Below are 14,390 nucleotides of genomic sequence, written 5' to 3'. Positions count from 1 at the left end.
TCCCCACATTTGTGTTGAAGTAACCAAGTATCAGAGTGTGTATTGATTTAATTTTATAAATAAGTAGCTAGAACCCCCAAGTTAATCCACCATTAGGTCATGTCATTACACTACTAAACATCCTTCAAGTACTAATCACTGCCTACCAAATGTTATCTAAATGGTCCTAGGAAATTATTCAATAATAATAACTGAAATTTATATGGTCCTTTAAAATTTACAATGCACATTACATGTCCTATCAAATTTGAACTTCACAATACCTCTGTGAAATAGGTACTATAAGTTTTATTATCTTCATAGTGCAGAGGAGGAAACAAAGTCTCAGAGAGATTAGGTGATTTGCCCATGGTCATACAACTAAGTAAGTGTAAGAGGTAGAATTTGAACCCAAGTTTTCCCTACTAAAGTTTAATACTTTATCCGCTTTGCTAAAGTGCCTCTCTTTGTGGGATATTACTGTTCATAATCATCCATCACCTTTCACAAAATTTTACATATTTAGTCAAGGCCTTGATGATCTGGTCCTATAATATACCTTTTGGTTTTTGTCTCTCTCTGCTACATGTCCCAGCTAAACAATGCTCCTTGCAATTCCCAGACATGACAGGTGCTTTCCATCTTGTCCATGTTTACACTATTTTCTCCATATGGAATATTTTCCGTTCCACTCCTCCCTCCTCTTCTTTCCACCAGTGAAAATCCCAACCATACTTTAGACCCCTGCCTAAATGCTATCTCTCCCATTAAGTATTCTTGGAATTCTTCAATAGGAAATAATCTTCCCTTCCTCAGAATTTCTATAGCGTATTATATTTGCCTTGTAGCACTCAGAAATACAGATGATGAGAGCTGGACAGAATCCTCAAATATCTCTAATCCACCTCTTTCATTTTATAGATAAAGAAATAGAGACCCAGAGATGGGAAGTGACTGGTCCAAGGTCACTGTGAATTAAAAGCAGAACAAGTACTAGGTTCAGATTCCCCAATTCTCAATTTATTAATCTTTTCCACTACTTCAGGACTCGTCATTATCCTATCTTTGTATTCTGTTAATTTCCTAGCATAGTACCTTATATATAATAGGTATTAAATATTTCTTAGATAAATGAATGGATGAACAAAGCTGTGAGAAAAATCTCTTGCATTAGAGCTGTATATAGTCTTTGTTGGAGCTCCCTCTAGTGGGCTTTCTGCTTTTGACCTTGGCCTCAATCTATCCTTTGGGTATTCCCCACTGAGGCTGGGGGAAAGAATTGTGTTGGTAAAAGAAGTTGGGAGAAAAAGATTAGAGATTTACTGTCTTTCTCTCAGTCTGTAAGCCACTCCTTGCCACTCCATCCCAAAGTCCATTATCATCTCATCTACTTGGCCAGCGTTAAAAGCTGCAAAAGCTCCAATGGCCTGTTCTGGCAAGCATTAAGGCACCGGATGAATCTGTCTCTGGATAATTCTTCCTTCCTCCCTCCACCCTCTCCCTCCAGTGCCTTTGGCCAGATGCCTAATATCAGAAATAAATCTACAGGAACAAGTATAGGATATGAAATTAACACCATACTTCCTCTAAGGAACAGGACTTGGAAATTCAGCAGAAGCCCATTCACATGTATTTATCTTTTAGAAGCACTGGGCACTGTTCTAGACACTCCAGACACTTAATAGGACTGAAGAAGACACTAATTTTGTCCAGAATTTATGATACACATACATAGAGGCATTATTGAATTAGCTTCTTGACTCTCTAAAATTTTTCTCCTAATGATTTCAAAACACACTACTTCCCCAATCACACACTCTAGTATAGAGTATTGTGGAGAGTCTACACAATAGCCAAACTATAATCTTTATTGTCCCTTTATACATTACACCATTTCCCAACTCTGCACCTTTGCTCATGCATCTTTAACTGGAGCTCCCTCTCCCTATTCCTTCCTGTCCTTCTTTAGGGTTTAGTTCAAATGACACCTCCTCTGATCCTTCTAGCTAGAAGTTATTTCTCCCTCATCTTATCTCATAGCACTTTATACTTTACTTGCACAGTTATTATCTCTAATTTATATTATATCCATCATTGTTAGCCTTGACAACAGGAAGACCAAATACTAAGTGGCAAAAAGGAGAAGCGTGAAATCTAAAAAATGCATGATCAGAAAAGGAGGTAAGCTACTCATGTAGTAAGAACAAAAGAAAATATAGGTAGTCAGGGGTTTGTACTTATGCGCATGGAATATTAAAATACCTAGAGGAAGGTCTCTAACACATAGAATGGATCCTTGATGGATGATTTATTGGAGGATACAGACAAATGAGTGACACAGGATGAAAGACAGGGATGCATTTTGATCTGCATCACTGAAGGGGCTACCCACATCGATGAGATCACAGATCTATTATATTTATATCTGTGCATGTCAGATATTTTCCTACTAGATTGTAAGATCCTTAAAGGCTGGAAACCTTATTTACTTCTGTGTCTCCATAAGTGCTTAGTATAGTGCCTTAAACATAGCCAATAATCAATCAATGAATTAATACACTTCATTTATCTTCCCAGAATACCTGCAGTTAAGCAGCAGAGATTCCTGTCCTCATCATCAAAAAGTCTATTTGTGTTAAAGGCACTGTACTGTCTAAGTACAGTGCATACTCACAGTCTTAGATGTGATGATATGGCAAACAACATACAGACAATAGAGAAAAAACTGTAATACTCTTATAATTTGTAAATTGTACTATATACATGAAAATATAACTGACTTTGGGGAGGAAATGAGTATGTTCTCTTCTTTGCAGGTGAAATGAGACAGCAGAACTCATGAAATACTAAATAATTTTTGAACAGAGTTAGATTTGGAACCCAGTTCAGAATCCTGCCTTCCATACTTTAATTTACAGAAAGACAAAAGGGAAAGCAGTTTTATCAACAGCTAATCTTTTTATTAAATTTAGAAAGGATGAGAAACATGATTCTTGCAAGTCTCTGGATGTTCAGTCCAAAGGCCTCTGTATTAAAGTTTATGTGCAGAGCCCATAGAGAAAGCAGATCACCATTTCTTTTACTTTCTATTTTGAAAGTGAGAGATAGGACCACACAAAAAGGAAGTAGAAACAATTTCAAAATGCAGAATGAAAGCCATGTATATAAAATGTTGAAGGGATCCTATACATTTTAATTTGAAGCATATTAAAGAGGAAAGGGTTTAGGAAAAAATCCACTAGTTATACCAGAGGTATGCATTGTGTATACACACACACACACACACACACACATGTATATATGTAATGGTCCATGGATCTATTTCTTATCCATCATATATATATATATGTAGTGCGTTAGGGAATATATATATATATATATATATAATTGTATACATAACCTTTCAGAAAAACCTCAGCTAATTTTACTCTGATTGCAGACCAGATTTAATTAAGTACCTGACTTAATTAAAAAAAAAAAAAGCATGCATTGAAATTTTACTTCAGAGAGCAATTCTGATGGGCTGGCTACGTCGTTTGAATGCAATGCAAATGCCTAAAAGACTATTTTATGGAGAAGTCACACAGGGCAAGGGTTCACATGGTGGTTAAAAGAAGAAATATGAGGATATTCTCAAGGTCTCCATTTAGAACTTTGGAATTGATTGCATGACACAGGAGACACTGGCACAGAATCGCTCATCATGACATGCTTACATCAGAGAAGGTGCTGTGCTCTATAAGCAAAGCAGAATTGAAGCAACTCAAAAGAAACAAGAGATGTACAAATTTAGAGAATCCACTCCAAATGTTCACATGGACTATTTGTGCCCAAACTGTGGTAGAACATTCCAAGCTGGTATTGGTCTGATCAGCCACAGTCAGACACACTATAACTTGACTCTAGCATAGTGATGTCATTTTAGTCCTCTTTGAGAATGAAGGACAACAACCATTCAAAGAACAGTATATTGAACATATATTATTATTAAACTTGCTGTACTAGGTGCTGTGGGAGCTACAAAAATGAATGACATACTTGTCCCCAATGATTTTACAATAGAAAGCACATATAAACACGTGTGTATTTATGTACGTAATACATGTATATGGATATAAATATATATACATGTGGATATAAATACACACACATATACAGCTATAAATACACACTTATTAGGGATATATGAACGAGGTGCTATAGGAATTCAAAGGAAAGAGTGGTTTAAAGTGGTAAGCACCAAGATGGGTCAAACTTAATGAAGGAGATACCATTTGAAACTTCATAGAACAAATCCCCTTAATAAAAAGATTTGTTCTGTAAAACTTGGACTCAGTCAAAAGGCCACACCCAAATACCTAGAAGGCCACATATGACCTTCAGCTGCAGATTCCCTACCCCTGTATTAGACCATAACAAAGTTAGAGGAACTCGGAACTGTTCGATTTCAAAGTAACAGGATGTCTTCATTGCAGAACACCAGGGATCTATGTAGCAGCAAGCACCCCAAGCATCCTCAGGGTGGCTGCTCACACAGGTTCTTGGATATGCTTTGGTAAAGGAAAGCAACTCAAAATGGGTTAACAAGCTTACTTTAATCAGTCAGACATATATTGTTTACCTTGTTCGGGGGAAAAAGGTCAGCACCCCGAACTTCAAAGTATACAGGCAGAATTATCAAGACAGAAACAGATCAAGTAGACAGCTTTCCAAACTGTCCAGCCATTACATCCATACCCAATCAACATCTGGGTTTCAACATCTGGGTTTTTCAAAGCCGGGGGGGGGGGGGGCCTCCAGACAACGGCTTCCCAGAATCCATATCAAATCACAGAACACTTCTCAAAGTGAGCCCCCAAAACGAAGCCTCACATCAGGGCTTATATAGCCTTCTCCAGGCTCAGAGAATGTAACAACCTTATTGACCCACTGGCCAATCAAGAAGTATCTACTGAAAAACAAGCCTCCCACCCCAGGCTCCAGGTGCACTTTAGCCTAGGGGCAGGGAAGATCTTTAAAATTTACATTCCCATTACAATCTATTATTAGCCCTGTGCCATTTTTTGTTATCAATGACTTGGATAAAAGCATAGATGTAATACTCATCAAATCTGCAGATGTGACAAAACTGTGTAGCTAACACACTGGTTGGAGGGATCAGGCTCCAAAAGGATCTTGACAGACTGTAGCTTTGGACTGAATCTAGTAAGATGAAATCCAGTAAGAATAAATATGTGCTTGTTGACTTGACAAGTCCAGGATGGGGTGAGGCATGATTAGACCATTGTAGTTTGTTTGAAAAAGATCTGGGTTTTTTAGTGGAATACAAGCTCAATATGAGTCAGTAATGTGGGTTGCATTGAGAGAGGTATAATTTCGAAGGACAGGGAGATGATAGTCCCTCTGTATTCTGCCCTTGTGTAGCAGCAAGCACCCTGGCGTCCCCAGGGTGGCTGCTCACACAGGTTCTTGGATCTGCTTTGATAAAGGAAAGCAACTCAAAATGGGTTAACAAGCTTACTTTAATCAGTCAGACATATATCATTTACCTTGTTCAGGGGAAAAAGGTCAGCACCCCGAACTTCAAAGCATACAGGCGGAATACAGGCGGAATTATCAAGACAGAAACAGATCAAGTAGACAGCTTTCCAAACTGTCCAGCCATTACATCCATACCCAATCAACATCTGGGTTTCAACATCTGGGTTTTTCAAAGCCGGGGGGCTCTGGACAACGGCTTCCCAGAATACAGATCAAATCACAGAACACTTCTCAAAGTGAGTCCCAAAACAAAGCTACACATCAGGGCTTATACAGCCTTCTCCTGGCTCAGAGAATGTAACAACCATATTGACTCACTGGCCAATCAAGAAATATCTACTGAAAAACAAGCCTCCCACCCCAGGCTTCAGGTGCATTTTAGCCTAGGGGCAGGGAAGATCTTCCAAATTTGCATTTCCATTACACCTTGTTAGACCACATTTGGAATACTGTGTTCATTTCTGGGTGCTACAGTTTAAGGAAGATATTAAAAAACTAGACTATTCAGAGGAGGGCAACTGGGATGGTGAAGGTCCTTGAGTCTATATTATGAAGGAATTGAAGATATTTAGTTTAGAGAAGATTTAGAGGGAACATGATGGCTGTGGTCAAATACTGAAGTACTGTCATGTTAGGGATCAAACTTGTTCAGTTTGACTCCAGAGGACAAAACTCAGGATAATGGGGGAAAACGACAAAGAAGGAAATTTAGGATTGACATCAAGAACTGTCTAAAAGTGGGATGAGCTACCTCTAGAGGTAATAGATATCCCTTTCTTAGAAACTTTAAAACAGACTACATATTGGGTATATTATTGTAGAGATTCCTTTCATGTCTGGGTGGGACTACATGGCTACTAAGTCCCTTCCAACTATAAAGTTCTGTAATTGGGTGTTGAGGGTAGGGGGATGGTGTTTGCAGTGGAGAAGAGATAGATGGCAGACAAGGGACATCATGAATAAAGGTAATAAGACTGGAAAGTGCTAAGTGTCTTTTGGGAATAATCTGGTTCATATAAAGGAGATATGTATATCTCTATATCTATCTATATACACATATATATGTATATACAGAGTAGAGAGACTATTTTAGTGTCAAAGGAGGTTAAAATCGAAAGAGACCATAAGGATAACTTTTTTCTTTTTTTCTCTCTTTTTTTTCTTTTTTTTTTGGAGGGGCAACTGGGGTTAAGTGACTTGCCCAAGGTCACACCGCTAGTTTTTGTGTTAAGTGTCTGAGGCCATCTCTTTTTTTATTTTTAGTTTACATCATTCATTTCCACAAGATTTTGAGTTACAAATTTTCTCCCCATTTTTCCCTTACCCACCACCCCAAAACAGCGATCCCATTCCCCCAATTTGCTCTTTCCCATATCTTCCCCCATTTCCCCTCCGACTTAGGGATAACTTAATCTTTTGCTTTCTAACTGATAAAACCAAGAGTTGAAGTGTTGAGTCCAAAACCATACAACAATGGTAAGGCTGGGCCAGAACATGGAAGACATTGAATGCCAGACCAAGTAATTTAATTACTAAGTGGGCAATGGGAAATATTTAAGTTTTTGAGCAGGAAAGTTACATGAGTAATCTGGCAGTAACATTCAGGATAGCTTCAAGAGTGAAAGAGACTGGAGACAGGAAGTCTAAGAAGCTAATGCAATAGTGAGAGTTGAGAGATAATGAAGGCCTGAAATAATGTAGTGACAATTGCAATGCAAAATTCTGCTTCTTGAGAGCCTCGGGAGACAGACACTTTTGCTTTTGCTGGATTTTGGTTTTTCCTTTGTCCCTGCTTAAGGACAGAATTAAGGAGAATTTTGTTGTTGGGAACTGAATAGTGTCTTCTTCACAACTGACCTCAGAAAAAGGGGGTTTGAACTGTAGAATCAGGATGTCAGAAAGGTGAATACAGTTAACTAGTATTTATTAAGTGCCTTTCATATGCTAGGCTGTACTAATTGCTGAGGATACAGAAAAAGGGCAAAAGACAAGTCTTGCTCTCAGAGTTTGCAGTCTAATGGTGGAGTCATCATGCAAATAACTAATTACAAACAAGATATATACAGGACAAATTGGAGATAATCAACAGAGGGAAGCATTAGAATTAATTAAATTGCAGAATCAGGATGTCCGTGTCAGAAAGGTTCCTTCCTTACCCAGAGGAGGTATAAATTCGACTTCTTTTATCACTGCAGTGGTTTGGGAAAAAGGCAGGAACTTGGGGGTGGGGTTAGGGTTTTACTTCCCACAGCCTGGCTGCTGTGAAACTTAAAAGTTCAGACCTACCAAGCTATGACATGGGACTTTTTATAGAGGGAGAGTTAGTTCCTTTTTCAAAAACTTTCCCAACCAAACCATTTGAGAATAAGATGAATCAGTGAAATGGTACAGTATATCAGCTCAGGGAAATAAGGCATTTCTACTCCACAGTTGAAGGGACTGAGGATGCTTAGATTTCAGATATGGCAAAAACTTCAAGAGTTGAGAGTGGAATAATGGAAAGAGTATTGGATGTGGTGTAAGAGAGTTTGGATTTTAATTCCGGTTGTGCTTTACTACCAGTATGATCTTGGGAAAGTCACTTAACCTTTCTGAGAGATTTCCTCACCTCTAAAATGAGGATGTCAGACTATCTCTCTAAGGTCTCTTTCAGTACTAAATCCTATGAACTGTTTACAAGTATTTGAAAGGGAAATAGGAATTACGTTTATTCTACTTGGGCCCAGAAAGCAGATGCAATGTGTACACACTCTATACAAACTCCACTTAAGGAAAAACTTGCTAACAATCAGACCTCTCCGAAAGTGGGAGGAGAAAAGAGATAATTTTTCTTCTAGCAGAGTACCTAGTACTGCTCAGGTTCCAGGTGGAACAGACCATCTCTTAGGTCCTTTCATGTTCTGAGACTCCATGGGCAGGCAAAGGGCTCCAAAAGCAGATGTTCATGACTAGAGCTTGCTGCTTTCAGATTAAGTAGGCAAGGTCTTCACGTCACATCACATGCAACAAGCAGAGGAAGAGAATCTTGCTTAAAGCAGAAATTCAATTCCAAGAAAAGGAACACAATGTCCCAAACCCAAAAGAGGAAATGGGTTGTTTTTGTCCGTGGGGGGAGGGAGCATGGAGAATACAGCGAAGAGCGATAACCCAGAATGTCACCTCTTTTTAGGGGCCCCAAAGGGTTTGCCGGGCAAACGATTATATCCCACCAGAATAGTACTAATACAATATGGGAGTGGGGTTGGAAATTATTTACTTCTCCAACACACAACTCAAGATCCCTAGGAGAAAGCGTGAAAACTCCAACCAGCGAAGTTGGGACCCCTAGGTCTACGAACCCCTCCACTCCCTTAAGCCCCTTACCCACATAAAACATGGACGACTCAGCTTCCCGCCTGCCTTCTACGCATGCTCCTCCCCAAACCACCAGCGAGGTACCCCACCCGCCCCGCCTACCACCCCCTCCCATCCCCCGGCCCCAGAACGTGGGGCGTGACTTGGGGGCCTGCCAACTTCCTCCTCCTTCAGCCCCCCCTCTCCCCCACCTCCCCACTTCTGTGGGATAAACTTCGCCCAATACTGGTGCAAGGAGAAGGCAATGGGAGCCGCTGACAATCCCTCTAAATGAGGCACTCCCCAGATCTCTATCTGCCTCCAACGTTCGTCAGTGCGCCTGTTTTACGGCCGCAGCACGCGCGCACGCGATGCTTCCCTTCTTCACCTTGGGAGCGCGCGCTCGCGCGCGCCGGAAGCTTGCTCTCAGCCTCTGGGTGCAGGAAGGCGGGGCGGGGGATGGTGGGGTGGGGGTGGAGTGTGTGCACGCGCTCCTGCTCTTGGCGACGCCTTCGCCTAGCCCCTCTTTAAAGGGACGCGCGCGCGCCCGCTTTGGCATGCGCGCTCCTCCCGTCCCCACCCCTTCCGCGCACCGCCCCCTGCCCTCCCCTCGGGGCCAGCGCTCCGCCCTGGCCCGGAGAGCCGGTGGCGGCGGCCGGCAGAGGGACGCTCCGCCTCCAGTCCCCTCCCTCTTTCCTTCCTCCCTCCCTGCCGTCTTCCTTCCTTCCTTCCTTCCCTCTTTCTCGGTGCCGGTTCCCGGTTGGGTTCCCCCCAGCTGCCCCGAGCCTCCCCGGGCCATGGCCGGCAACGTGAAGAAGGGCGCCGGGGCGGGGGGCGGCGGCGGCTCCGGGGGCTCGGGCTCGGGCGGCCTGATCGGGCTCATGAAGGACGCCTTCCAGCCGCACCACCACCACCACCACCTCAGCCCCCACCCGCCGGGAGCCGTGGACAAGAAGATGGTGGAGAAGTGCTGGAAGCTCATGGACAAGGTGAGGGGTCTCGGGCCGAGGGCGGGGGAGGGGAAGCGGCGAGTTGGGGGAGGGGCCGGGGGCTTCGGAGGCCGGCGCAGCTGGGACCCCGGAGCTTTGCGGGGGGTGGGTGGCCTGAGAGCTGGGACGGTGGGGCGGGGGCGGGGGGTGGAAGAGCCGGGACTCTGGGGTTTGGCATGGAGCAGGGGAGAGTTGGAGCGAAGGAGCCTAGAGAGAGGAAGTCTCCAGGGAGTGGGTCAGGGGATCCAGGGAGAAGGGGCTGCAAAAACAGAGGAGATGGCTGTGTGGGTAGGGTCACAAAAAGGGTCTTGGGGAGGTGGGGAGAGAGGGCCTTGGAAGAAGAAGGCTAGGGGGAATTTGATATACTAGGGACCTGAAGAGTCTTTGGATCATCAGGGTATATGTATGTGTATGAACTATGATTTAGTTAGACCTGGGGTTAGTTGTTAAAATGTGCCAAGCGTTGGTGAGTTTTGTTTTTGTTTTTGTCTTTTCATTGTGGTATAGCATATGGTTCCCCTTATATTTTAATACACTAAGATGAAGGAAATTGGGATGTGTGGTGCTTAGTGGGGGCTGGGAAGGAACTTTATTCTCTAGATATATCAAATGACATGTTTGACTTTAAAAAACATCTTTTTTTTTTGTAAAATATTACATATGCTGGTATTTATAGACTGAATTGATTTGTGGGCCGATTTAACCAGTTTCTGGTCCAGTGCATCATCTGGGAGAGGAATTGACTGAGGAAGCTAAGCTGTATACCCCGTTTAGTCTAACTTTCTGGCTCCCTTTGGCTAATCATTAGACTCTTAGGCCTTGTTGATAATTTAATTTATTAGCAGTACAACCCAAGGAAACTTTTTCATTCACAAATGATGAAAAATAATTCATGAACTCTCCTGTATTTAACCACGTTTTAAGTTTAGTGATCAGATCTGTACTCCTCCCAAGCTTAGTCTTTAATAAGAAAAATAACATAAGTATCCAAGGTACTTGAAACAATATTAAACCAATCTAGATTATCAGGGAGAATTCAAAACAAAGTATTATATTGTGTTTCACTCCTCCCTCCCTACCCCACATATTTAGTGAATGACTTTGGCAACTTTATATATATTTCTAGTCACTTTAGGAAGGTGGAAGTGAACAACTGTTACATACAGTGGTGTTATTTCCTCTGGTAATTGTCATAATGTAGACAGTTGATATTTCCTGTAGTGTAGAAGAGGTTGTGGTGATTCTTTGCATGTCACTTAACTTGTTTGTGCTTTGGTTCCTCATTTGTAATTCTCACTGGGTTGGTTTGGAAAAACAGCTAATAGGTCCTTGTGATAAAGGTGTGATATAAATACTTAATAAGCCCTTTGTTATGAATTAACATCTCTTGTTTTTTTTTTAATCAGTGGTTTAAAAATCATTCCACAAAGTTTTCAGTGCTGTGTTTGCTCATCTAAAGAATTGTTATTTTAATTCATGATACATGTATCTGTCTGATATAGATCATATGTACAGTGGTCAAAGTTGCACTCTCTGTTCCTTGCAAAATCTAGCTTATTCCTGCTAAAATGTTAATTTCATTTTTAGTCATTGGGGTAATAATGATTCTATAAAAAGTTAGCTGCAACAGATCTCTTGAAATTATTTTATTTTCTTGGCTTTCAGTATTTACTCCTCTTTTACTGTGTAGCTTAGATTTTATAATGAAGGTTGAAGGTTTTTGGGGAAGAAAAAATTGAATTTCAGATTAGTAACCTTCCTCAGAGGAGGGGGTGCAATATATACAAAATTTTACAGATGGAAACTTTTCTTCAGAACCATGAAGTTCTCTTAGACTTATTTTCCTAGAAATCCAGATATGTATATATTCTGCTAAGTTATAGTTTAATGGCTTCATCAACTCTTTTTCTAGTTAGGATATATTGAATTTTTATTCTTCAGAAAGTTTGTAGTCATTTGCATCAGAATAAAGAAACCTCTTGTCTTTGGGTTCAAAAATGCCTTTGGCAGTTCCTAAGGAAAGGTTTACACTCTTCTCATTTTTCTAGGAGGGTCAGTTATTATGTGATCTATCTATATTCCACAGCATATATTGTTTGGCAGCATTGGAGTGAAAACTTACTTCCATTTTAAAAGGTGTTGATCAGTCCTAAGACCAAATTTGTCTTCCATATTTTATGTACACAAGGGGAAAAGGAAGGGAAAGAGAATAAGTATTCATATAGCATTTACTATGTGCCAGGCACTAGCTTTACAAATGTTATCTCATTTGATCCTCACAACAACTCTTCAAGGCAGGTGTTTTATTATTCCCATTTTACAGTTGAGGAAACTGAGGCAAACAGACTTGCCTAGTATCACATAGGTAGTAAGTGTCTGAGGCTGGATTTGAAGTCAAATCTAAATGATTCTAGGTCCTGTTCTCTATCCACTGTGCCACATATGTGTCTCTACCCAACTCCCACCTCCCCACCCTCCAAATCGAAAATTAAATAGCAAATCTTCTTTGGCAGAATGGAGTTTTGCAGTGGTTTGGTTACTGGGTAATAGGATTGCCAAGCAGGGAGTTTTCTGTTGTTCCAGTCCAAATTGCTGTTGAATGAATTCATGTATGGCTTCCTGTTCCCTCAAAGTGGAAGTTGCTTGACATTTCTTTTAAGGAAAGGAGTTAATTCTAAAGTAGACAACATAAAAAGTGCTAGTGGGAAAGGTTGTTTAAGTTGACTTAAGTTCACAAATAAAGTATGCATGACTAATTATCAACAATCCGGAGACTGATTAACTCAATAAATTTATAAGGTGTATGTCTGCTGGAAACAATGGGCTTTGAGCCCCTGGTTACAAAAATAAAATCAATTATTAAGTATTTACAATGACTTAAACCCTGGTGATGCAAGGAGAGGTTAAAAACAGTCTCTTCTTCAAGGAGCTCTTGTTCTAATGAGGGAGACAACATGGAAAAAATTAAGTACATACAGAGTACATAGAAGGTAATCTCAGAAGGGAAGGTAGTAGTAGCTAGAAAGGCCCTCCTGTAGAAGGCTGGGGTTTGAACTGAGATTTGAAGGAAGTGGGTGGGGGAAGTCAGGAGGTAGAGGTGAGTAAGGGAGAGCTTTTCCACAAATGGGGGCTAGCCAGTGAGAAGGCACAGAGTTGGAAATGGAGTGTCTTGTTGGAAGAACAAGAAGGTCACAGAGCTAGATTGTACAGAATGTGGAAATAACTAAAGTGTAAGGAGGCTGGAAAGGTAGGAAGGGGTCAGGTCAAGGTCCTGAAGGGAGAGTAAGGATATTTCACCCAAGAAAGTAGCAGTTCAAATAGTGCAGTTTTGCCTAGTGTAGTTGAAAATTTCTTTGTTGTGACAACTTCGTTGTACCTCAGGGTCATCAGTATTTGCTTTACAGTATTGTAAATTTAGATCATGTGGGAAAATGAGACTGACTGTAGGACATACTATAGGAGTTACTAATTTTCTCTCTAATAAATCTTTGGTATGAGAGGGATATTTAGTTATTAAATACAAAATAATCACAGTTAATTGAGGTTAATTGGTTAGTTGAGTGCCAATTTATCAAGGTTTTATTTGATGTTTGTTCTTGGATTTATAATTTTCAATAAATAAATGACTCCAAAATATGTAATTTTGAAAGTATTAGTTTCCCTTCTTCACATTAAATTCTATTATAACAGATACTACATGTATATCTTTTACTAGAAGACCTCAGATTCTGAACTCAGCACTCTTGGATTGTCATGGTGACTGTGACTCCGTTGATGAACACAGTAACTTAGTTCTACCCGTTAAAAAAAAATCACTTTTACTATATTAACAGAAATGCTCATCCTATTATATATCTTAACAAGTCTAAGTATTAATTACTACAGTACTTTAGCAGGCTCTCCAACCAGGTTTTTGAGAGCCGACAGCCCCAAATTAGGCTTTAGGGTGGTGAGAGTCTTATCAGCTAAGTAAATTAAGTCATTGAGCTTCTTAGAAGGAAGGAAGTTAAGGGTAATAGTCACAATATACTAATTTACTATTTATTTGAGGGATATTACTTAATTACTAGAGAATTACCTTTCTGAACCCTAAACCTACATTTCTTAACAGAATTTGGAGGATTCGGTACTTAGCTTTGTACCTCCCTCTTTTCTTCTAACCTCTTCCCTCCCTTCTCTCCCTCCCTTCCTCTTTTCCTTCCTTCTTTCCCTCCTTCCATAATAATTATTGATCACCTCTTCTGTGTGAGGCATCCAGTTAGATTCTGTGGGAGATAGAACAATAAAACATATCCTTGTCCTCATAGAGTTTATCATTGCCTGAGGAGAAGGACATAGACAGTCAATAACTGTTACACAAAATAGAATGTGGAAGTGGAGTACAAGTGGTACAAAGTACTGTAGTTCAGGGGAGAGAGATTATTTCCACTTGAGGGGGAGTCTTCACAGGTGTTACTGCCTGGAGAAATATGCCACTGAAGGAAGAACCAGATACTTCAATTGATAGGGCAAGGCTGAGAAACAAATGAATTACTTTGGATTAAAAGT

At 40.7% G+C, this 14,390-nt stretch overlaps 1 protein-coding gene across 1 annotated transcript in view; it reads left to right on the top strand.

Annotated features, from left to right (window-relative positions):
* Positions 1 to 9,524: 9,524 nt before the first annotated feature.
* The window catches only part of CBL (Cbl proto-oncogene), a 125,074-nt gene continuing 120,208 nt past the window's right edge, over positions 9,525 to 14,390 (top strand). The window contains exon 1 of the mRNA XM_069066600.1: positions 9,525 to 9,842. Within this exon, the coding sequence (XP_068922701.1) occupies positions 9,651 to 9,842 (192 nt within the window). The 5' untranslated portion in view covers positions 9,525 to 9,650. The remainder of the gene's footprint in view (positions 9,843 to 14,390) is intronic.

The sequence above is a fragment of the Petaurus breviceps genome, unplaced genomic scaffold, assembly GCF_028583685.1.
Source record: "Petaurus breviceps papuanus isolate PSGF00001 unplaced genomic scaffold, PetGlider_PUasm1.0 90723, whole genome shotgun sequence".
Taxonomy (NCBI): Eukaryota; Metazoa; Chordata; class Mammalia; order Diprotodontia; family Petauridae; genus Petaurus; species Petaurus breviceps.
The sequence above is the reverse complement of the archived record's forward strand: the minus strand, read 5'-3'. Positions and strand labels throughout refer to the sequence as shown.